At 40.9% G+C, this 25422-nt stretch overlaps 1 protein-coding gene across 1 annotated transcript in view; it reads left to right on the forward strand.

Annotated features, from left to right (window-relative positions):
- Positions 1–25422, forward strand: part of LOC128638892 (DNA ligase 1) — a 103039-nt gene that overhangs the window by 10914 nt on the left and 66703 nt on the right. Inside the window, exon 4 of the mRNA XM_053691020.1 lies at positions 3536–3755. Coding sequence (XP_053546995.1) covers positions 3536–3755 — 220 coding nt within the window. The remainder of the gene's footprint in view (positions 1–3535; positions 3756–25422) is intronic.

Below are 25422 nucleotides of genomic sequence, written 5' to 3' on the forward strand. Positions count from 1 at the left end.
CATACTAACAACTCATGGGGAACAGAGAGAAACTGCTCCATTCCCCTTTCATTAGGTATAAGTCACTTCATCTGCTCTTTTCATTTACTTTTGATGTGTTGTAAGTTTTACTATCTTTTTTGTTTCTATTGATATTTCTGCACCTAGATGCTATGCTTTAGGCATTTTTTTTTTAAATTAATACTTTGATAACGTCTGAAAAATAAAGGCAAATGTATACAAATTAAATGCAAATCATACTGTTAAAGGGCCATAATAGTTGAAAAATCACATGCTCTAATTTTAAACACCTGCAAAGAAGTCAAACACAGTAGGAATACTGCTCGGGACCCTCAGAACACTTCTCAAAACTGCTTCTGATCCAATAAGTCACACAACTTTGCTTATAAGGATTGAAAGATCTCTTGATTTGGTTCCCCCTAGGTGGTTCAGGTATTGAGCTGCTGAAATATTGTCCGTCCTGAGCAGTGTTCACTTCATTGTAGTGTGCTGCCATGAGAATAGCAAGATTAAGCAGATTGTGACTGAAGAAGACCCTGTGATGACCAATAAAAAAATAAATAAAAAAAATATACAAAAATTAGGGTTTTGAGGCTAACAGAGGACTTTTGAGAACAGGAATAAAATATATATTTTTACAAGGTGAATATATTATAGTAACTGTGCACATGTTGCACAATTATAGTAATACAATGTAACATTTTCTTTCTCTTTAAACTGTTCTTTTTTTTTTTTTTATTGAGGGTAAATAAAAAGAAAATTAAACACGTAAAGGCACAATGAGTAAATACAAAGTTATATCATCAACATTCTTCATGACAGAGTAATGGAATCAGCATCAGTAAATACAATAATATCAAAAACTGTCTGATTAGAGCCTAAAGGCTAGTATGGAACATATTAATACCCTCATTTTCTACCTCCTTAAAGTGGATGAGGCCGCTCTTGGACCTCCAAAGTAGTGAACTGGAGAAATATGAGGATTATAAGGTTATCAGGCCACTTTTGGACCTTAGAATACAACAAACATCTAAAACTGATAAATGGTAGTATTGAGATATAATTAGGAACTATCTGGAACTATATATAGCTAGGAGCTGAGAGAGGCTGCTTATACCAGTGTGTGTGACATAGACTGTAAGGACCTGTTATACATATTTTAATATTTAATGCATATAAAAGCCACAGCGATAACTACTAATTGAGAGTGAAATATTTTTTAGAACTGGAACTAAATGAACAAGGGCCAAATCTAGATTTTATTTATTTATTTAAGGGTCTGCCTGGGCGCGCTGTATAGGGAAATAATTCTTGCTCCTGTACTTATACATTATGCCAAAACCCCCCTTATACCCTAACTAAGGTCATACCAAAGATATGGGATCTAGTTGTACCGTTACACACCCCATGACCTATATTAAACTAGGTGTTTAGCCAGTTGGAAGGCGACATCACAAAATTAGCGAATGATGTAACCTAACCCCTTGAGGAGAAGACAAAACCATAGTGGGTGTATCTATCAGAGACCCAGGAGGGACCGGTGATGCTAATAAAATGCAATGTAAGACTAAATGGGGGAGTCTCAATTGTAGCAAACACCACAGCCTAAGAGTAAGTAATTTAGAATCACAGGTATAGGCTTCCAATCAATTCAAGAGGAGGCGCTATAGCAGTTATAGGATGACACATAGTAAACAGAATCAACTTATTAATCTATACATAGAAAAAAACAAAAACAAAGAAAAAAAACAAACAGTAGAAGGGTGCATGCATTTGTGAATATATACCAAATAAAGAGATGAGGATTAATTTGTTACAGCATATATCGGTAAGATTCCAACACACATAGAATATCTGCAGATAATTATATTTTTTCTATAAGGTACGACAAGTCCACGGATTCATCCTTTACTTGTGGGATATTATCCTCCTGCTAACAGGAAGTGGCAAAGAGCACCACAGCAGAGCTGTCTATATAGCTCCACCCCCCAGTCATTCTCTTTGCCTACTCTAATTACTAGGAAGGGTAAAGTGAAAGAGGTGATAAAATATTAGTTTTTTATTTCTTCAAGAAAAGTTCTTCAAGCAGTGGTGCCATCTGTCTTGTCCCTCCCGTTCATCCATGTCCTGTAGCTTTGGTATTGTATCCCACAAGTAAAGGATGAATCCGTGGACTCGTCGTACCTTATAGAAGAAAAGTAAATTTATGCTTACCTGATAAATTAATTTCTTCTATGGTACGACGAGTCCACGGCCCGCCCTGTCATTTTAAGACAGATTATATTTTTTGATTTTAAACTTCAGTCACCTCTGCACCTTTTAGTTTCTCCTTTTTCTTCCTGTACCTTCGGTCGAATGACTGGGGGGTGGAGCTAAGGGAGGAGCTATATAGACAGCTCTGCTGTGGTGCTCTTTGCCACTTCCTGTTAGCAGGAGGATAATATCCCACAAGTAAAGGATGAATCCGTGGACTCGTCGTACCATAGAAGAAATTAATTTATCAGGTAAGCATAAATTTACTTTTCTAGTCCTAGACTTTGGGAGCCTCCCGTATAAGTGTTATAGGAGCAGGGTATTACTGCAGCCATCGGTTCAAAAGAAATCAACCTATGCCAATTCTAGGATGAGGATAACGTCCCAAACATGCACCTATAGAGGCAGAGTAAATGGGGGGGAGACCTACCATGGCCTCGGGGTCTGAAGTAACAAACTACTTGTCCTGAATGTCTATTAATCGATACCCTGTTCGGGTCAGCCTCACAGTAAGCAGTAACTGCCGGTGGGTCCACTCTAGGCAGACATGCATGTCGCAGCAGCTTACCGGGTATTTGGCCAGATCTCCCTCCTCGGCCACGGGTCGCAAAGGCACCATACTCCTGACAATCACTCCTGCTTAGCGTCTCACCAGGCAAGTACTGCACCATGGCGATCACACCAGAATCTTTGGTGTACACTGTTGGAGGGGCACTCTGTGTAAACACCGCTAGAGGGCTAGTCTGAGGTGGCAATTGTTCTAACACAATGATCTTCCTGTTCATTAGTCCAAGTACTTCGGTTGGCCCAGATACGGTTAGGGCATGCAGACCTGGGGACTGTATTTTGCTCAGTAAGCTCTCTATATCCCCTAGTGTAACGGCCTCCCTGTACTTTTGCATTTTGCTTGAATTGGCCGTATCAGAGTGGAAATGAGCAGCTCTCTCCGGTCCTGCAGCGGGAACTTCCCACAGGTTTACCCCTTCATGACCATCATACGCCATCTCAGTATATACAGGTGAAATCTCCTTCATTAGTAATGCCGAAGCTGGCATCATGAATTTTTTTTGTATTTCCATTGGAAGCTGTCATATTAGACCTTCTGGGGTTCTGGTGTAGTCTATCCTTCCCTAGCTGACCAGGCAGAGTTTAAACTGTTCTTAATCCCTATCCTTTCTGTTTAAAAAAAAAAACTATCTTTTCCACATTTAGAGGACACGGTTAACCACTGATCAATGTTGTTTTAAGCTGTACTAATGTTAGTAAATATTTTTATTTTAAGTGCCCCTGATCGTCCTTTAAAGGAGAGAAATGGCACCTCATTACATGGCGATGTTGAGTCTCCTATAAAACGGGTTTCCAAAAAGTGTTCCCGAGCCCTAGAAAGTGAAAGTGAGGAAGAAGGGAATGAGGAGAAGAAAACACAGACTCCAATCAAAGCAAAAAATGAAGAACATTTGCCAGATACTGATGCCGTTAAAGAAACTCCCCAGAGAACAAAGGTAATTTTATACTAGATTTTGGGGATAATTAACTTTTTTTTGGTTAAAATATAAAGCTGTCTTTTATTGTATTGAATAGCAAAAATGTATGTTGATCCAATTTAGAGGTTCTAAAATTTCTGAGATTAGCTTTTTTTGAGAACTTTAAATCTTTTAGGTTTTTATATTTTTAACCCACCTTAATTAATGACTTCACTGATATTATTACATATGTCTGTTCTCATTTGTTTCGATTTACAATACTGAGCTAAAAATAGATTCTCACTGTGACTTCATATTATCTGCAAAATTAAAGACCAAAAACACCCCATACCAAAATTACATTACATAATATACTAACACTGCGTGAATGAGAAAGAGTCACTATATTTACAGTTTTTCGACTGGCACAGTCCTTTAGACCTAGAAAGTTAGCTTTGTACATGCTTTTTACAGGTTGTGTGACACAATTTAGACAAAACTTTGGTCGGCATTGCACACAGCCTGATAAGGGAATGCAGAGCTCCTTGTTATTGCAGTGTTTCTAAGTAATACTGTCTAAAACATAAGTCATGCAAGGCAATATGGTATATTCAAACACTTATTTAGGATTCACTTGATGCATTCTTTCACCCCAGGCTTGATTAATGTGTGCCTTCATTAATAGATTTTTTTTTATTGTCATATATTATGACATTCTAATTTATGTTGGCTAATTAACTGGTAAGCTAACTTTATTTTTTCCATTAATTTTTTTTTAATTGAAGTTGTTTTGATTTTGAAGCTACAATGAAGAACATAGTATAAAAATAATACATCTAAACCAAAAAATAAGAAAGTTTACACAAGTGTTTTTTTAACCACAGAATATATAGAGAATTAATTGAAAATATTATAAAGAAATAAGTAAATTTTCTTGCAGTTGATCCAATTAGAATAGACTTTAAAGAGAAGTTGTACATTTGTTTCAAAAACAAAAATAAATAAATAAAATACATAAGCTAACATTGTCTCCTAGTTTAGTTACAAGTAATACCAATAAAACAGATAGCTGGAAATGATAGATGTAGAAGAAGAGCTTTTAAAAAAAAAAAAAAAAAAAAAAAAGTAATATACGGTAGATGGAAAAGAAAATAACAGATTGTATGCAAATTCCAAGACCATTTATGCAATCTGTGTGATAGAATTTAATCTTTACCATTCTCCGTATGTGGGAATAACCACAAGAGAAGTCAGTACCAGTGTACTGGAGCATGTTGGAGATAAATTGCAGACATGATCACCATCAGAATTGAATTTAGAATGTCTCATAATTTTTTTGCAATTAAAATTAAATGTAAATGTAAAGTGATTGTAATCTTTGGCTACTGAATCCACACTATAATTATTCATAAAAAAGGGGCATTTTTATTCATTAAAATAAGACACTTAATTCTTAAAATAATTACCATTTAGTAATCATTAACATCACCTCGTTCCTGCATCTCCACGAGCTGGAAGCCAAAGTGGGCACGCAAAGATTGGCTGAAGCCGGATTCTTTATCAAAGACAAAAATAGAGTATGAGATACGGGCGGAGGAACAACGTGATGTTTACCATCACTAAATAGTAACTATTTTAAGAATGTATCGTCTTTTTAATTATTTTTATGAATGAAAGTGTCCCTCTTTCTGATGGCAGTGAGATTCAACAAATTCATTCATAACCTATGGGAAATACTTCACCTGGCCATCAGGAGGAGGCAAAGACACCCCAACAAAGCATTAAATATTCCTTCCACTTCCTCTACCCTCTCAGTAGTTATTTGCCTTGTTTAATGGAGGTAGGAAGAGAGAGGTGCTCTGCTGAAGATTATTTTATTGTTCTCAATGGATTGTTTCCTGCAGGATAGGGCAGGGAGTTATAAAAAGCCATGCATTTATCTTAGTAGAGTATTGGTGTATTCTAGCTGCTAGATGTCTCTGGGAAGTTCCCATGCCTCCTTCCAGAATGTCTGGGCTAAATGATAGTGCCCCTCTTTTTATGAATAATTATAGTGTGAATTAAATAGTCAAAGTTTGTAATCACTTTAACTGTATTGCTCTCTTTCATGTAATTGGCAAGAGTCCATGAGCTAGTGACGTATGGGATATAAAATCCTACCAGGAGGGGCAAAGTTTCCCAAACCTCAAAATGCCTATAAATACACCCCTCACCACACCCACAATTCAGTTTTACAAACTTTGCCTCCCTATGGAGGTGGTGAAGTAAGTTTGTGCTTGATTTTCTACTGTGATATGCGCTTCTCAGCATTTTGAAGCCCGATTCCTCTCAGATTACAGTGAATGTCAGAGGGATGTGAAGAGTATTGCCTATTGATTTTATGGTTTTCCTCGTGGGAAATCTTTTCAAAGGTTCTCTGTTATCTGTCGTAGAGCTTCATCTCCTACCTCCCTTTTCAGATCGACGATATACAAGTGGCCCTCGTTTTACAACTGTTCAATTTGCACAGTTTCAGAATAACAACCTTTTTTTCCAGTCATGTGACTATTGAAAAGCATTGAGAAGCAGTGCATTTATTAAAATAGCCAGTAGGTGGAGCTGTCCGTTTGTGTTGCAGCAAAGCCAAGCAAGCTGAAATTAATCAGTTTAACCAGACCTGAGCTATCGAGCAGATTTCAAAAGAACAAGATCTTCCTGTCTATAAATCAGTCCAGAGTGGAATGCATATAAATAACTATTTGCAGAAAAATGCAAGTGAAGTCTGTGTTGTGTGATTATTTTATTAGGTTTATAATGCTGTTTAGCATTTAAAGTCTGCATTTCAAAGCTTTAAAAATCATGTATTAGGTGTTACTCATGACGATTTTGAGAGGGGCCTGGAACCTAACTCCTTGACTTCCCATTGACTTACATTATAAACTGGGTTTCAATTTACAACCATTTCTTCTGGAACCTAACCCCGGCTTAAACTGAGGGCTACTTGTACTCTCATATTCCATTACCTCTACTGTTACTGTTTCAGTATTGGTTTGGCTATCTGCTATATGTGGATGGGTGTCTTTCGGTAAGTATGTTTTCATTACTTAAGACACTCTCAGCTATGGTTTGGCACTTTGTTTTTATATAAAGTTCTAAATATATGTATTGTACTTATATTTGCCATGAGTCAGGTTTATGTATATTCCCTTTTGCAGACCATCAGTTTCAAAATTGGGAAAAACATTTTCAGGAAGTTATTTTTTCTTACCTGGGGTATAGTCTTTTTCTTTAAATTGACTATTTTTCATTTAATTTTCGCTGGCAAAATTAGGCTTGCGAGGTCGCAAAATGCTGATATTTCTCTTGTTAAGTGTATCCAGTCCACGGATCATCCATTACTTATGGGATATTAACTCCTCCCCAACAGGAAGTGCAAGAGGATTCACCCAGCAGAGCTGCTATATAGCTCCTCCCCTAACTGCCATTACCAGTCATTCTCTTGCACCCAACGAATAGATAGGATGTGTGAGAGGACTGTGGTGATTATACTTAGTTTCATACCTTCAATCAAAAGTTTGTTATTTTATAATAGCACCGGAGTGTGTTATTCCTTCTCTGGTAGAATTTGAAGAAGAATCTACCTGAGTTTTTCTATGATTTTAGCCGGAGTAGTTAAGATCATATTGCTGTTTCTCGGCCATCTGAGGAGAGGTAAACTTCAGATCAGGGGACAGCGGGCAGATTAATCTGCAAAGAGGTATGTAGCAGCTTATTATTTTCTGACAATGGAATTGATGAGAATATTCTGCCATACCGATATAATGTAAACTCAGCCTTAAATGCAGTAGCAGCAACTGGTATCAGGCTGTCATGTATGTATATTTTACACTTCAGTATTCTGGGGAATGGAACTTCACTGGAATTATACTGTATGCATAAAACTTTAGCCTAATTTGCAGGGACTAGCAACAGGCTTTTTAATAACACTCAATTTATTAATGTTAAACGTTTTTTGCTGGCATGTAAAATCGTTTAATTTTCTGAGGTACTGGGTGAAAAAATGTTTTGGGCACTATTTTTTTTTTTCCACTTGGCAGTCGTTTTATTTAATTTATGACAGTTTACTGATCTCTCTCACTGTTATGTGTGAGGGGGAGATTCAGTCAGAAGTTTATTGTCTTCCCTGCATGATCCGGTTCATCTCTACAGAACTCAGGGGTCTTCAAAACTTGTTTTGAGGGAGGTAATCACTCACAGCAGAGCTGTGAGATTGTAGTTGACTGTGATAAAAAAACGTTTATTTCTTTATTTCTTTTTTTTTTTTTTTTTTTCTGCTATCAGGGTTAGTTATCCTTTGCTAATGGGAGCAATCCTTTGCTAAAATTGTGTTTTTTACAAAGATTTGATGCTATAACTTTTCAGTTTATTAATTTTCAACTGTCATAACTTTTTCTGTGCTTCTTATAGGCACAGTACGTTTTCATATTATAGTAAATTACTTGAAAAGTATTTCCAAGTTGCTAGTTTATTTGCTAGTGTGTTAAACATGTCTGATTCAGAGGAAGATATCTGTGCTATATGTGCTAAAGCCAAAGTGGAGCCCAATAGAAATTTATGTACTAACTGTATTGATGCTACTTTAAATAAAAGTCAATCTGTACAAATTGAACATATTTCACCAAACAACGAGGGGATAGTTATGCCGACTAACTCGCCTCACGTGTCAGTACCTGCATCTCCCGCTCGGGAGGTGCGTGATATTGTAGCGCCGAGTACATCTGGGCGGCCATTACAAATCACATTACAGGATATGGCTACTGTTATGACTGAAGTTTTGGCTAAATTACCAGAACTAAGAGGTAAGCGTGATCACTCTGGGGTGAGAACAGAGTGCGCTGATAATATTAGGGCCATGTCAGACACTGCGTCACAATTTGCAGAACATGAGGACGGAGAGCTTCATTCTGCGGGTGACGGTTCTGATCCAAACAAACTGGATTCAGATATTTCAAATTTTAAATTTAAGCTGGAAAACCTCCGTGTATTACTAGGGGAGGTGTTAGCGGCTCTGAATGATTGTAACACAGTTGCAATACCAGAGAAAATGTGTAGGTTGGATAAATATTTTGCGGTACCGGCGAGTACTGACGTTTTTCCTATACCTAAGAGACTTACTGAAATTGTTACTAAGGAGTGGGATAGACCCGGTGTGCCGTTCTCACCCCCTCCGATATTTAGAAAGATGTTTCCAATAGATGCCACCACACGGGACTTATGGCAAACGGTCCCTAAGGTGGAGGGAGCAGTTTCTACTTTAGCTAAGCGTACCACTATCCCGGTGGAGGATAGCTGTGCCTTTTCAGATCCAATGGATAAAAAGTTAGAGGGTTACCTTAAGAAAATGTTTGTTCAACAAGGTTTTATATTGCAACCTCTTGCATGCATTGCGCCTGTCACGGCTGCAGCAGCATTTTGGTTTGAGTCTCTGGAAGAGACACTTGAATCAGCTCCATTAGATGAGATTACACACAAGCTTAAAGCCCTTAAGTTAGCTAACTCTTATTTCAGATGCCGTAGTACATTTAACTAAACTTACGGCTAAGAATTCCGGATTCGCCATTCAGGCACGCAGAGCACTGTGGCTAAAATCCTGGTCAGCTGACGTTACTTCTAAATCTAAATTGCTTAATATACCTTTCAAAGGGCAGACCTTATTCGGGCCCGGGTTGAAAGAAATTATCGCTGACATTACAGGAGGTAAAGGCCATGCCCTGCCTCAAGACAGAGCCAAACCTAAGGCTAGACAGTCTAATTTTCGTTCCTTTCGTAATTTCAAAGCAGGAGCAGAATCAACTTCCTCTGCACCAAAACAGGAAGGAGCTGTTGCTCGCTACAGACAAGGCTGGAGACCTAACCAGTCCTGGAACAAGGGCAAGCAGGCCAGGAAACCTGCTGCTGCCCCTAAGACAGCATGAATCGAGGGCCCCCGATCCGGGAACGGATCTAGTGGGGGGCAGACTTTCTCTCTTCGCCCAGGCTTGGGCAAGAGATGTCCAGGATCCCTGGGCGTTAGAGATCATATCTCAGGGATACCTTCTAGACTTCAAATTCTCTCCCCCAAGAGGGAGATTTCATCTGTCAAGGTTGTCAACAAACCAAATAAAGAAAGAGGCGTTTCTACGCTGCGTAAAGATCTTTTATTAATGGGAGTGATCCATCCGGTTCCGTGGTCGGAACAAGGACAAGGGTTTTACTCAAATCTGTTTGTGGTTCCCAAAAAAGAGGGAACTTTCAGGCCAATCTTGGATTTAAAGATCCTAAACAAATTCCTAAGAGTTCCATCGTTCAAAATGGAAACTATTCGGACAATTTTACCCATGATCCAAAAGGGTCAGTACATGACCACAGTGGATTTAAAGGATGCTTACCTTCACATACCGATTCACAAAGATCATTACCGGTATCTAAGGTTTGCCTTTCTAGACAGGCATTACCAGTTTGTAGCTCTTCCATTCGGATTGGCTACGGCTCCGAGAATCTTCACAAAGGTTCTGGGTGCTCTTCTGGCGGTACTAAGACCGCGAGGAATTGCGGTAGCTCCGTACCTAGACGACATTCTGATACAAGCTTCAAGCTTTCAAACTGCGAAGTCTCATACAGAGTTAGTACTGGCATTTCTAAGGTCGCATGGATGGAAGGTGAACGAAAAGAAGAGTCTCTTTCCACTCACAAGAGTTCCCTTCTTGGGGACTCTTATAGATTCTGTAGAAATGAAGATTTACCTGACAGAAGACAGGTTAACAAAGCTTCAAAATGCATGCCGTGTCCTTCATTCCATTCAACACCCGTCAGTAGCTAAATGCATGGAGGTGATCGGCTTAATGGTAGCAGCAATGGACATAGTACCCTTTGCACGCCTACATCTCAGACCGCTGCAATTGTGCATGCTAAGTCAGTGGAATGGGGATTACTCAGACTTGTCCCCTACTCTGAATCTGGATCAAGAGACCAGAAATTCTCTTCTATGGTGGCTTTCTCGGCCACATCTGTCCAGGGGGATGCCATTCAGCAGGCCGGACTGGACAATTGTAACAACAGACGCCAGCCTACTAGGTTGGGGCGCTGTCTGGAATTCTCTGAAGGCTCAGGGACAATGGAATCAGGAGGAGAGTCTCCTACCAATAAACATTCTGGAATTGAGAGCAGTTCTCAATGCCCTTCTGGCTTGGCCCCATTTAACAACTCGGGGGTTCATCAGGTTTCAGTCGGACAACATCACGACTGTAGCTTACATCAACCATCAGGGAGGGACAAGAAGCTCCCTAGCAATGATGGAAGTATCAAAGATAATTCGCTGGGCAGAGTCTCACTCTTGCCACCTGTCGGCAATCCACATCCCGGGAGTGGAGAACTGGGAGGCGGATTTCTTAAGTCGTCAGACTTTTCATCCGGGGGAGTGGGAACTTCATCCGGAGGTCTTTGCCCAAATACTTCGACGTTGGGGCAAACCAGAGATAGATCTCATGGCGTCTCGACAGAACGCCAAGCTTCCTCGTTACAGGTCCAGATCCAGGGATCCGGGAGCGGTTCTGATAGATGCTTTGACAGCACCTTGGACCTTCGGGATGGCTTATGTGTTTCCACCCTTCCCGATGCTTCCTCGATTGATTGCCAGAATCAAACAGGAGAGAGCATCAGTGATTCTAATAGCGCCTGCATGGCCACGCAGGACTTGGTATGCAGATCTAGTGGACATGTCATCCTGTCCACCTTGGTCGCTACCTCTGAAACAGGACCTTCTGATCCAGGGTCCCTTCAAACATCAAAATCTAATTTCTCTGAAGCTGACTGCTTGGAAATTGAACGCTTGATTTTATCAAAACGTGGTTTTTCTGAGTCAGTTATTGATACCTTAATACAGGCTAGGAAGCCTGTTACCAGAAAGATTTACCATAAGATATGGCGCAAATACTTATATTGGTGCGAATCCAAGAGTTACTCATGGAGTAAGGTTAGGATTCCGAGGATATTGTCTTTTCTACAAGAAGGTTTAGAAAAGGGTTTATCCGCTAGTTCCTTAAAGGGACAGATTTCAGCTCTGTGCATTCTTTTACACAAACGTCTGTCAGAAGTTCCGGACGTTCAAGCTTTTTGTCAGGCTTTAGCTAGGATCAAGCCTGTGTTTAAAACTGTTGCTCCACCATGGAGTTTGAACTTAGTTCTTAATGTTTTACAGGGGGTTCCGTTTGAACCCCTTCATTCCATTGATATCAAGTTGTTATCTTGGAAAGTTCTGTTTTTAATGGCGATTTCCTCGGCTCGAAGAGTCTCTGAGTTATCTGCCTTACATTGTGATTCTCCTTATCTGATTTTTCATTCAGACAAGGTAGTTCTGCGTACTAAACCTGGGTTCCTACCTAAGGTGGTCACTAACAGGAATATCAATCAAGAGATTGTGGTTCCATCTTTGTGTCCTAATCCTTCTTCGAAAAAGGAACGTCTGCTACACAATCTAGATGTAGTCCGTGCCCTAAAATTTTATCTACAGGCAACTAAGGATTTTCGACAAACGTCTTCCCTGTTTGTCGTTTATTCTGGTCAGAGGAGAGGTCAAAAAGCTTCGGCTACCTCTCTCTCCTTTTGGCTTCGTAGCATAATACGGTTAGCCTATGAGACTGCTGGACAGCAGCCTCCTGAAAGAATTACAGCACATTCTACTAGAGCTGTGGCTTCCACTTGGGCCTTTAAGAATGAGGCTTCTGTTGAACAGATTTGCAAGGCTGCAACTTGGTCTTCTCTTCATACTTTTTCCAAATTTGACACTTTTGCTTCTTCGGAGGCTGTTTTTTTGGGAGAAAGGTTCTTCAGGCAGTGGTTCCTTCCGTATAAAGAGCCTGCCTGTCCCTCCCGTCATCCGTGTACTTTAGCTTTGGTATTGGTATCCCATAAGTAATGGATGATCCGTGGACTGGATACACTTAACAAGAGAAAACATAATTTATGCTTACCTGATAAATGTATTTCTCTTGTAGTGTATCCAGTCCACGGCCCGCCCTGTCACTTTAAGGCAGGTAATTTTTCCATTAAACTACAGTCACCACTGCACCCTATGGTTTTCCTTTCTCTGCATGTTTTCGGTCGAATGACTGGTAATGGCAGTTAGGGGAGGAGCTATATAGCAGCTCTGCTGGGTGAATCCTCTTGCACTTCCTGTTGGGGAGGAGTTAATATCCCATAAGTAATGGATGATCCGTGGACTGGATACACTACAAGAGAAATAAATTTATCAGGTAAGCATAAATTATGTTTTATTGCGTTATTCTTGGCGCGAGAATTGTTTTGCCGCAAAGGTACGTTCGGTGTTGCAAATTCGTAATTTCCGGCATCTTAGTTGACACCAGGTTTCCTTGTACAAGGTTGAGTCAGCCATGACGCAAGTTGCATCATTTCTGGATGTTGTTAGTGCCAAAAAATGTCATTTTGCGTTGTGCGTCATACTTGGCGCCAAATAATTTAATTATTTTAACCCCAATTCTTATATGCCTCTTGCTTTTTTTCTATGCTCGGAGGGCTATGCTGTTTGCATTTTTTTCCTATTCCTGAAACTGACATATAAGGAAATTGATAATTTTGCTTTATATGTTGTGTTTTTCTCTTACATTTGCAAGATGTTTTAATCTGATCCTGTCTCAGAAACCACTGTTAGAACCCTGCTGCCTGATAACAGTTCAACCAAAGATAGGTGTATCTGTTGTAAATTAGTGGAGATTATATCTCCAGCTGTGGTATGTAACAGTTGTTATGATACTCTTTTACATGCAGAGAGTGTATCCATCATACTAGTTCAATGCCTGTTGTTTCTACAACATCTAATGTACATGATATCCCTGTGAATATAAAATATTTTATTGTAATTTAGAAGACTTTGTCTGCTATTTTGCCTTCTAATTAACGTAAAAGGTCTTTTAAAACTTCTCATAAAGTTGATGAAATTTCAAATGACCGACAACATACTGTATTATCCTCCTCTGGGGATCTATCTGATTCAGAAGATCCTACCTCAGATATTGACACTGACGAATCTACTTTTCTCTTTAAGATGGAGTATATTCGTTTCTTGTTAGAGGTGTTGATTACTTTGGATATTGAGAAAACTAGTCCTCTTGATACTTAAACTAGTAAACTTTTAAATTCTGTTTATAAACCTGTGGTTACTCCAGAGGTTTTTCCAGTTGCTGATGTTATTTCTGATATGATTTCAAAGGAATGGAATAGGTCTGGTACTTCTTTTTCCTTCTTCAAGGTTTAAAAGAAGTTGTAGCCTTTGCCAACATTAAGATTGGAGTTTTGGGGAAAAAATCCCCAAAGTTGATGGGGCTATTTCTGCTCTTACTTAACGTGCTACTATCACTATGGAAGATAGTACTTCCTTTAAGGATCCTTTAGATAGGAAACTTGAATCTTATCTTTGGAAAGTTTATTTATATTATGGCTATCTTCTCAGGCCTGCCATTTCTATGGCTGATGTTGCAGCTGCATCAACTTTTTGGTAGGAAAGCTTAGTGCAACAGGAAACAGATCCTGATTGTCTATCATTGTTCGCTTGTTTCAATATGCTAATCATTTTATTTGTGATGCCATTTTTTTATATCATCAAAATTGATGTTAGGGCTTTGTGGTTCAGATATTGGAATACTGACATTGTATCTAAGTCTAGATTACTATCTCTTTCTTTCCAAGGTAACAATTTGGTCCAAGCCGTTTAAGAAACCAAAGCCAGTCCCCAATTCTGCATGAAGGCGCAGGCCTCATTCCATCTCAGCTGATATGGGCAGATTAAACTTTTTTCCAAAACATTTGGGCAGATTTTGTCAAAAATCAATGGATTCAGAGTTTTGTCTCTCAAGGGTATCGAATTGGATTCAGAATAAGACCTCCTGTGAGAAGATTCTTTCTCTCACGCGTCCCAGCAAATCCAGTGAAGGTTCAGGTTTTTATGAAGTGTGTTTCTAGAGCTTTCAGGTGTAATCATACCAGTTCTGTTCAGGAACAGGGTTTGGGGTTTTATTCAAATCTATTCATTGTCCCAAAGAAAAATATCATTCAGGCCAGTTCTGGATCTGAAAATTTTGAATCTCACACAAATCAACTAGTGTTGTTTCTTCAAAGACACGGTTAGAGGATCAATTTACCAAAAAGTTTCTTGATTCCTCAGACAAGGGTCACCTTTTTAGGTTTCCAGATAGATTCAGTGTCTATGACTCTGTCTTTAACAGACAAGAGACAAATTAAATTGGTTTCAGCTTGTCGGAACCTTTAGTCTCAATTTTTCCCTTCAGTAGCTATGTGCATGGAAGTTTAAGGTCTCATGACTGCAGCATCGGACGTGATCTCCTTTGCTTGTCTTCATACGAGACCTCTCCAGCTTTGTATGCTGAATCAATTGTGCAGGGATTATATAAATATATCATATTTAATATCCTTATATCCCATTGTTCGACTCTCTCTGTCTTGGTGGTTAGATCAACATCGTATAGTTCAAGGGGCCTCCTTTGTTCGTCCAACCTGGATTGTAATCACAATAGATGCAAGTCTTTCAGGTTGGGGAGCTGTCTGGGGATCCGACAGCACAAGGGGTTTGGAAATCTCAAGAGGCGAGATTACCAATCAATATTTTAGAACTCCGTGCTATTTTCAGGGATCTTCAGGTTTGGCCTCTGTTCAATAGAGAACCATTCATTTGTTTTCAGACAGACAATATCACAACTGTGGCATATGTCAATCATCAGGATGGGACTCGCAGTCCCCTAGCTATGAAAGAAGTATCGTGGATACTTTCTTGGGCGGAATCCAGCTCTTGTCCAAATCCTGTGGTACATATCCCAGGTGTAGACAATTGGGAAGTGGATTATCTCAGCCGTTAGACTATACATCCAGGGAAGTGGTCGCTCCATCCAGATGTGTTTTTTCATCTAAACAAGAGACTTCCCAGGTTTTTATTCAGGTCCAGGGATTCTCAGGTGGAGTCGGTGGATGCTTTAGCAGTTCTTTGGTTTTACCAACCTGCTTATATCTTCCTGCCTCTAGTTCTTCTTCCAAGAGTGATTTCCAAGATCATCATGGAACGATCGTTTGTGTTTCTGGTAGCACCAGCATGGCCTCAGGTTCTGGTATGCAGATCTTGTTCGGATGTCCAGTTGCCAACCTTGGCCACTTCCTTTAAGACCAGACCTTCTGTCTCAAGGGCCATTTTTCTTTTTAATGACACAGTGAATCAACGGATCATCTTAATTACTAATGGGATATTCACCTCCTGGTCAGCAGGAGGCGGCAAAAGAGCACCACAGCAAAGCTGTTAAATAGCTCCTCCCTTCCCTCCCACTACAGTCATTCTCTTTGCCTACGTTAGTGCTAGGAAGTGGTAAAGTGAGGTGTTAGAAAAGATTCTTCAATCAAGAGTTTATTATTTTTAAAGTAGTGCAAGATTGTGCTGCTTTGTCCTAGCGTGTAGCCGTAGTCCATGTCAGTCTCTTCAGTAGAGCAGTGGTGGCTTTAGAGCAATGGGAACTTGTGGGACATAATTCTCACTGCGCCTCCCATAGATTGTATTCTGCCCTGTTTGTCAAAGTCTGAGGAGAATATACTCAGTACTTTTTGTTTCCACAGGCCAATGTGAGGAAGAGGACCTCGCAAGCCGGGTTGCTGCCTTACTGCCGGGCAGATTTCTAAGGTAAGTGCTTTATTTTCTGGGGATGTACAAAGGAAAATTTGACACTTTATTATATTCATGGACACAAGATGACATTGTACCTAGGGGTATTAAGTCATAGGGCAGTTATTGCAGGCACTGGGGATGGGAGAAGTGGTTCTTCTGTTAGGTTGGTGATTTTAACATGATCGATACTCCCAACGGCTTATTCTATTTCAGCAGCCGACCGGGAGATTAGCCTTGTTATGTATGCAAATGTCATGGCTAAGAATCTGAGCTATACCTTGCTTAATAAACACTGTTATTCAAATGGCTATTCATGAGTATGCCATTTCCTACTCCCGACAACTTTATTTACAATAGCTTTTAAAAATTCACCATGCTGATGTTATTCTCCCGACGGCTCTATTTTTAACAAGATTTTAGCCGCCCGGGAGGTTTTTCTTGATACGCCCACGATGGGCGGAGCTAAGCTGCGCGACATTGCGCGCCTTTTTTCATAGCCCTAAGCCCGATTAATCGGAGAGAGATGGCAGGGTTCTCATTACGTATTAATAATAAAGTTAAAGCTTGTGATTAGTCTCCCATCCGGTGGCAAGCAGATACCACAGCATGTCTTATCTGAGGTCTGGGGATGGTCTGACTTGGAGTTTGAAGATTTATTTCTGGTAAAAATAAAGCGGTTCGTTTTACTATTTAAAGGCACAGTAACTTCCAATTTAGCTGATCAAGTTGTGCATACAGACGGTCCAAGAGGCCATTCAACATGTTAATTAACATATCCAAGTTTAATGGAATAGATGTAAAGCTGAATTAGGTTGTTTCTTTTAATATTTAAAGTCACAGTTGCTCTAATTTAGATATTCAATTTTATTTGATCAAATGGAATCTATTCCCATAGAGGGGATAAGAGAAAAATATTGCATATACTTTTTTCTTTGATTATAAACCCCCCCCCCCCACAAAAAACAGACAAAATGGTCTGTTGCCTTGTGTATTGAGAGGATTTTACAGTTTAGAGGTAAACATCTTTCTTTTTTAAGACACGATGAGTCCATGGATCATCTTAATTACTAATGGGATATTCACCTCCTGGTCAGCAGGAGGAGGCAAAGAGCACCAAAGCAGAGCTGTTAAATAGCTCCTCCCTTCGCTCCCACTCTAGTCATTCTGTTTGCCTACGTTAGTGATAGGAAGAGGTAAAGTGAGGTGTTAGAAAAGATTCTTCAATCAAGCGTTTATTATTTTTAAAGTACTGCCAGAGTGTGCTGCTTTGTTATAGGGTGTAGCCGTAATCCATATCAGTCTCTACAGTAGAGCTTTTGGTGGCTTTAGAGCAATGGGAACTTGTGGGACATAATACTCACTGCGCCTCCCATACATTTATGCTGCCCTTATCCTGATAGCCTAAGTATGATGACTCAGGCTTTCTTTTTCCACAGGGCTATGGGAGGGAGAGGACCTCTTAAACCTGCGAAGCTGTCCTGCTGTCGGGCAGATTTTAAAGGTAAGTGCCAACTTTTTATTCTGGGTTTGGGAACCTCAGAGGAAGTGGAGCACTTGATTGAGACATATCTCTTTTATAAGGACGTTCCTCCTAGTCTTATAAGGGGAGGGGATCCTATGACAGCACAGTTTTTGGCAGGCACTGTGGCTAAAGAGATTTAATGTGGCAATACTCGGGATCAATCACTTGGGACAATGTAATAATGGTCTCAGAAAATAGTGTTTGGGTCACTCTTTTGGGCTCTGGAGCTACCTGACATGCTGTAGCATACTCGTCCCCAATTTATCACATTGTGTACTAATTAACCTAACCCCCGGTTACCCATCTATAAAATATTAATAGCGACCAGGAGTTTGATTGTGACGCCCACGATGGGCGGAGTTGCTTTTTGCGACGGTTTTGGGCTGTATTTCCTCTATCCTAGGGCACAGTCAATAAGGGTGCCGGGAGATGGAATATTGTCACGCCCACAAAAGGTTTGTTTAATTCATCCTTTGTGACTTAGGATGGAACAAAAGCACACAAAAAATTTTTACTTTTAAAATTTAAAGAGACAGTAACGCTTTTTATGTGTCAATTTTTATTAAAAATACTCCTAAGGCGATGGCTGTTTAGGAGTCTGACACTGGTCAACCTATGCCACAAATTTCTCCTATAGTGTCCCACAAAATTTTATGGCCCACATGCAGTGCCCTGCGCTTCCTTTCACACTCCACCCGGAGTTACGATGCATTATATGTTTTTCTCACGAGATAGAAAACATTTCTAGAGAAATTATTTTCAAGGAAAATTGATTCAGTAGATCAAAATCCCCGGTGGCTTGGTGGGTAAGCAAGCAGCCTACCAGATGGAAGGCTAGCAGTTTGAATTCAGCCGCTGTCGCCAGTTTTTATCCGAATGGTTTCTCCCTGTTACTGAAGGAGGAAGATACTTTGGGATTATCTGAGAGAGATCTGTCAGACTCGGATGAATAATATCTTTATTCAATCCTGAGATTGTTTTTCTCTGTTTTATTTTCTTTTTAAAGACACAATGAGTCCACAGATTTCATCCTTGTGGGATTACGCCTCCTGGTCAGCAGGAGGATGCAAAGAGCACCACAGCAGAGCTGTTATATAGCTCCTCCCTTCCCTCCCACTCCAGTCATTCTCTTTGCCTACGTTAGTGATAGGAGATGGCAAAGTGAGGTCACGGTGTTAGTTTATGATTCTTCAATCAAGAGTTTTTTTTATTTTTAAAACGGTGCCAGAGTGTGCTGTTTTGTCTAGGGTGTAGCCATAGTACATATCAGTCTCTACAGTAGAGCACTTGGTGGCTTTAGAGCAATGGGAACTGGTGGTACATAATTCTCACTGCGCCTCCCATATTGTTATGCTGCCCTTCTCATGATGACCTAAGTGATCTTTAACTCAGGTCCTATCTGTTTCCACAGGGCCATGGGAGGCAGAGGATCTCCTAAACCTTTTGGAGCTGTCTTGCTGTCAGACAGTGTTAAGGTAAGTGCAGTTTCTGGTGATTCTGGGGCACATTTATTTAAACTCAGAGAGGACTCTGCACTTGTACATTTGTTACTATTATTTCCTGGGAATAGAGGCTCTTCATGTATGGAAGGGGTTTTTCCTATGGGGCAGCATAGGTACAGGCACTGGGCTAGGGCTAACTAGGCATTATCATTTTTTTTTTTTGTATTACTAAAATTTCCCGGGACGGACTGTATACAGATTGAAGCCCACACAATGGGCGGGGCTTATATTTGCGCACTTAAAAGGCGTTGCGCAGTTAGTTTAGTCACTTGTTCCGGTTTTTACTACGGACTACTACGAAGTTTTGCAAGCTTTTCGGGCATTGTGCTGCGACCGCATGGTTATGACTGCAAGCGGTTACTAGCGCCCTGCAGCCCGATCCGACACGTTGCTAAGAGACTGGTCGGCAGGTAGGCGCCTCAGCTTAGCTGTTGAGGCAGAGAGGTGCCTGAATGTGGGGCAAGATTTTTATGTTTCAATAAACACACTACTTAGATGTGTAACGATTTTCTGTTCAGCACAGTAAAAAAGACGGCTACATTTAATCCTTAAAGGCACAGTGTTATTTTGTAAAATAACGTAATTTACTATTTGAAGGCTCTGTATGACTATAATATTAATACTTTCTGGTCCATAACTCTCTCTCTCATACAGTAAGAGAGTTCGGAGTTGGTACTTTTAAAGGGCCAGTACAAATTTAGAAGAAAATTTCAGAATTTTTGTTTATTTAATTCATAGCCTGTGTTATAGGATGGACTTAGAGAATGTTACTTGCACAATGTGTTTGAATGCCAATGTGGAACCTCCTGTTCCGTTTTGTCCCTCATGTATTGAGAGGGCTCTGTTAAAAAGACCAAATTTTTCATGATGCAAAATTGTCAGTGGCGGATGCCTCTCAAGAGTCTAACAATAAGAGTCAGGGTATGCCACAGCTTTCTCCCCAAACGTCCCAGCCCTTAACACCCGCCCAAGCAGTGCCCTGTGCTTTGCCTCAAGTTTCTGCTGCAGTTACATTTAAGAGACATGGCTGCAGTTATGTCTTCTACTTTTTCTGAGGCATTATCTGCTTTCCTATACTTCAAGGTAAACGTAAAAGGAAGGACAACTATGTGGTTAGCGAGGTTTCTGATGCTCTAGTGGCAACTTCTGACGTACACTCCCAGGGATCAGAGATAGAGGGGTATGGAGGTTCTATCAGAAGGTGAAATTTCAGACTCGGGGAGTTCTTTACCTCTGACTAATTCAGAAGTGGTTTCTTTCAGGTTTAAACTAGAACACCTCCATCTGTTACTCAGGGAGGTTTTAGTGACTTTGGACGACTGTGATTCCACAGGAGTGGTCGTTCCTGAGAAATTGAGTAAGTTAGACAGATACTTAGAGGTTCCTTCTTACTCAGCGGTTTTTCCAGTTCCCAGTCGAAATTCGGAGATTGTTAAGGAATGGAGGAGACCTGGTATTCCCTTCTCTCCTACGATTTTCAAAAAAATGTTCCCGATTGCGGACGCTGACAAGGAAACTTGGCAAACGGTCCCTAAATTGGAAGGGGCTATTTCCACCTTGGCCAAACAAACTACTATTCCTATTGAGGATAGTTGTGCTTTCAAGGACCCCATGGATAAGAAATTGGAGGGTATACTGAAAAAGATCTATGTTCACCAGGGTTTACTACTACAACCTGCTGCATGTATTGTTTTTACATTAACCAGTGCGGCAGCTTATTGGTTTGATGCTCTGGCGGAGTCTCTTAAGACAGACTTCTTTGGAAGAAATCCAGGATCGGATTAAAGCTTTAAAATGAGCAAATTCTTTTATAACAGACACTTCCCTGCAAATTACTAAATTGGCAGCTAAAAGTTCAGGCTTTTCTATTCTAGCCCGCAGAGCCTTATGGTTGAAATCTTGGTTTGCGGATGTTTCGTCCAAATCTAAGCTTTTGGCTATTCCCTATAAGGGAAATACCTTGTTTGCACCTCGATTGAAGGAAATTATCGCTGATATCACGGGAGGCAAGGGTCTTTCCTTCCTCAAGACAAAAGAAATAAGCAGAAGGGACGACAGAGAAATTTTCGTTCCTTTCGAAATTTCAAGGGAAATTCTTTTGCTTCTTCCTCTAAACAGGAAGGAAATTTTTTGGAAACCAAACCACTCTTGGAACAAAGGTAAACAATCCAAGAAACCCGCCACTGATTCAAAGTCAGCATGAAGGGTTTGCCCCCGACCCGGGACCGGATCTGATAGGGGGGCAGACTTTCCTTTTTCGTTCAGGCTTGGGTACGAGATGTTCAGGATCCCTGGGCTATAGAAATAGTATCTCAGGGATACAAACTAGAGTTCAGAAATTCTTCTCCCCAGGGAAGATTTCTTCTTTCAAGATTATCTGCAGACCAGATAAAAAGAGAGGCGTTCTTACATTGTGTAAGAGACCTCTCTTCCATGGGCGTAATTTGTCCCGTTCCCATACAGGAACAGGGACAGGGTTTCTATTCAAATCTGTTTGTGATTCCCAAAAAAGGAGGGAACCTTCAGACTTATCTTAGACCTCAAGAGTCTAAACAAGTTTCTCAGGGTTCCATCGTTCAAGATGGAAACTATTCGTACCATTCTTTCATTGATCCAGGAGGGCCAATTTATGACGACATTGGATCTAAAGGATGCATATCTTCATGTTCCTATCCATAGAGATCATCACAAGTTCCTAAGGTTTGCCTTCCTGGACAAACACTTTCATTTCATGGCTCTTCCTTTTGGTCTGGCCATGGCACCCAGAATTTTCACAAAGGTTCTGGGGTCTCTACTGGCGGTTCTAAGACCGCGGGACATTGCGGTGGCGCCTTATCTGACGATATTCTAATCCAGGCGTCCTCTTATCAGCAAACAAGGTCCCATACCGACATTGTACTAGCCTTCCTGAGATCTCATGGGTGGAAGGTAAATCTGGACAAGAGTTTAATTCCGCAGACAAGGGTACCCTTTTTAGGAACTCTAATCGACTCTATATCCATGAAAAATTTTCTGACAGAGGTCAGAAAGTCAAAGATTCTGAATACATGTCGAGCCCTTCAGTCCACTCCTCGGCCGTCAGTGGCCCAGTGCATGGAGGTAATCGGATTGATGGTGGCGGCAATGGACATCATTCAGTTTGCTCGGTTTCACCTCAGGCCTCTGCAGTTAAGCATGCTCAGGCAGTGGAATGGAGATTATTCGGGTTTGTCTCCTCAAATAATCCTAGAACAAGAGACGAGGGACTCTCTTCAATGGTGGTTGTCTCTGGATCATCTGTCCCAGGGGACGTGCTTTCGCAGACCTACATGGGTGATCGTGACAACGGACGCCAGCCTTTTAGGATAGGGAGCAGTTTGGGATTCTTTAAAGGCTCAGGGAGTATGGACTCTGACAGAGTCTCTCCTTCCCATCAACATTCTAGAGCTTCGGGCGATCTTCAATGCTCTTCGGGCTTGGTCTCCGTTGGCTTCGGCTCACTTAATCCGATTCCAGTCTGACAACATAACGACAGTGGCTTACATCAATCATCAGGGAGGAACAAGGAGTTCCTCAGCGATGACCGAAGTAGCCAAGATAATCCATTGGGCGGAGGCCCATACTTGCCATCTGTCAGCGATCCACATCCCAGGGGTGGACAACTGGGAGGCGGATTTTCTGAGCAGGCAGACTTTTCATCCGGGAGAGTGGGAGCTCCATCCGGAAATATTCTCCAGCTTGATTCTCAAGTGGGGTCGGTCGGAGTTGGATCTCATGGCATCTCGTCAGAATGCCAAGCTTCCGAGATACGGGTCCAGGTCCAGGGACCCCCTGGCAGAACTGATAGATGCTTTTTCAGTTCCTTGGTCCTTCAACCTAGCATATCTATTCCCCCCGTTTGCTCTTCTTCCCCGGGTTATTACTCGGATCAAACAGGAGAAGGCATCAGTGATCCTCATCGCTCCTGCATGGCCTCGCATGATTTGGTATGCCGACCTGGTGGCCATGTCATCTCTGCCACCCTGGACACTGCCGTTGAGGAAGGACCTTCTCATTCAGGGACCTTTCCTTCACCCGAATTTAGTTTCTCTGAAGCTAACTGCTTGGAGATTGAACACTTAATTCTATCCAAGCGTGGTTTCTCTGATTCGGTTATAGATACCTTAATTCAGGCACATAAACCTGTAACTAGGAAGATTTACCATAAGATATGGAGTAAATATCTTTATTGATGTGAATCTAAGGGCTACTCATGGAGTAGAGTTAGGATTCCTAGGATTTTGTCTTTTCTCCAAGAAGGATTGGAGAAGGGATTATCAGCGAGTTCCCTAAAGGGACAGATCTCTGCTTTATCTATTTTGTTACACAAGCGTCTGGCAGATGTCCCAGATGTTCAATCAGGCCTGTGTTTAAACAGATTGCTCCTCCATGGAGTTTGAATTTAGTTCTTAAAGTTCTTCAAGGGGTTCCATTTGAACCTATGCATTCCATAGATATTAAGTTGTTATCCTGGAAAGTTTTATTTCTTGTTGCCATTTCTTCTGCTCGAAGAGTGCCTGAGCTTTCGGCATTACAATATAATTCACCTTACCTTTATTTTTCATTCGGATAAGGTGGTGTTACGTACTAAATTTGGTTTTCTTCCTAAGGTAGTTTCAGACAAGAACATTAATCAGGTGATTGTTGTTCCTTCCTTGTGTCCTAATCCGTCTTCTCAGAAGGAGCGTCTTCTGCACAATTTGGACGTAGTCCGTGCTTTAAAATTTTACTTACAAGCAACTAAGGACTTTCGTCAATCATCTTCTCTGTTTATTAATTTTTCTGGAAAACGTAAGGGTCAGAAAGCTATGGCTACCTCTCTTTTTGGTTGAAGAGTATCATCCATTTGGCATATGAGACTGCTGGACAGCAGCCTCCTGAAATAGTTACGGCTCATTCCACCAGGGCTGTTGCTTCCTCATGGGCATTCAAAAATGATGCTTCAGTTGAGCAGATTTGTAAGGCTGCAACTTGGTCTTCTCTTCACACTTTTTCTAAATTCTACCTTTACTTTGGCGGAGGCTGTTTTTGGGAGAAAGGTTCTTGAAGCAGTGGTGCCTTCTGTTTAGATTCCCTGTCTTGTCCCTCCCTTTTCATCCGTGTACTCTAGCTTTGGTATTGTATCCCACAAGTAAGGATGAAATCCATGGACTCATCGTGTCTTTAAAAAGAAAAGAAAATTTATGCTTACCTGATAAATTTGTTTCTTTTTAGACACGATGAGTCCACGGCCCGCCCTGTTATATAGGACAGGTTATTCATTTTTGTAAACTTCAGACACCTCTGCACCTTGGCTTTTCCTTTCTGTTTCTAACTTCGGTCGAATGACTGGAGTGGGAGGGAAGGGAGGAGCTATATAACAGCTCTGCTGTGGTGCTCTTTGCCTCCTCCTGCTGACCAGGAGGTGTAATCCCACAAGTAAGGATGAAATCTGTGGACTCATCGTGTCTAAAAAGAAACAAGCATAAATTTTCTTTTTAGCTTGTACACCTCCATTTGTTACTTTAGGAGGTTTTAGCTGCCCTGAGCGACACTACCGGTGTAATCTACCTAAGCGTCCAGTAGGTTATAAGACCGCATTCCCTATATTTAAAAGATGTTTCCCATAGCCGACTCAGCTAAAAAGTAGTTTCCATTTTAGCTAAGAGAACTACTATACCCTTAGAGGATAGTTGGGAAAGGGATGTATACCAGGGCTTACAATGGCAGCCAGCTGGGTACTTTATCATCACTAGTGCAACAGCATATGGTTTGATGCGTTGTCTGATGCTACGAAGTCAGAAACTCCTCTGGATAAAATCCAGGATAGGAGGAAAGCTTTCAAATTGGCTATTACCTTTATTTCAAATTCTTGCCTTCAAGTTCTTAAACTGGATCATAGGTTTCAGGTTTCCCTGTTCCAGCTCACAGAGCCTTATGGTTAGAGCCTTGTTCTACGGATGTATGCTCTAAGTATAAGCTTTTAGCGAT

This window comes from Bombina bombina, chromosome 8 (genome assembly GCF_027579735.1).
Source record: "Bombina bombina isolate aBomBom1 chromosome 8, aBomBom1.pri, whole genome shotgun sequence".
Taxonomy (NCBI): Eukaryota; Metazoa; Chordata; class Amphibia; order Anura; family Bombinatoridae; genus Bombina; species Bombina bombina.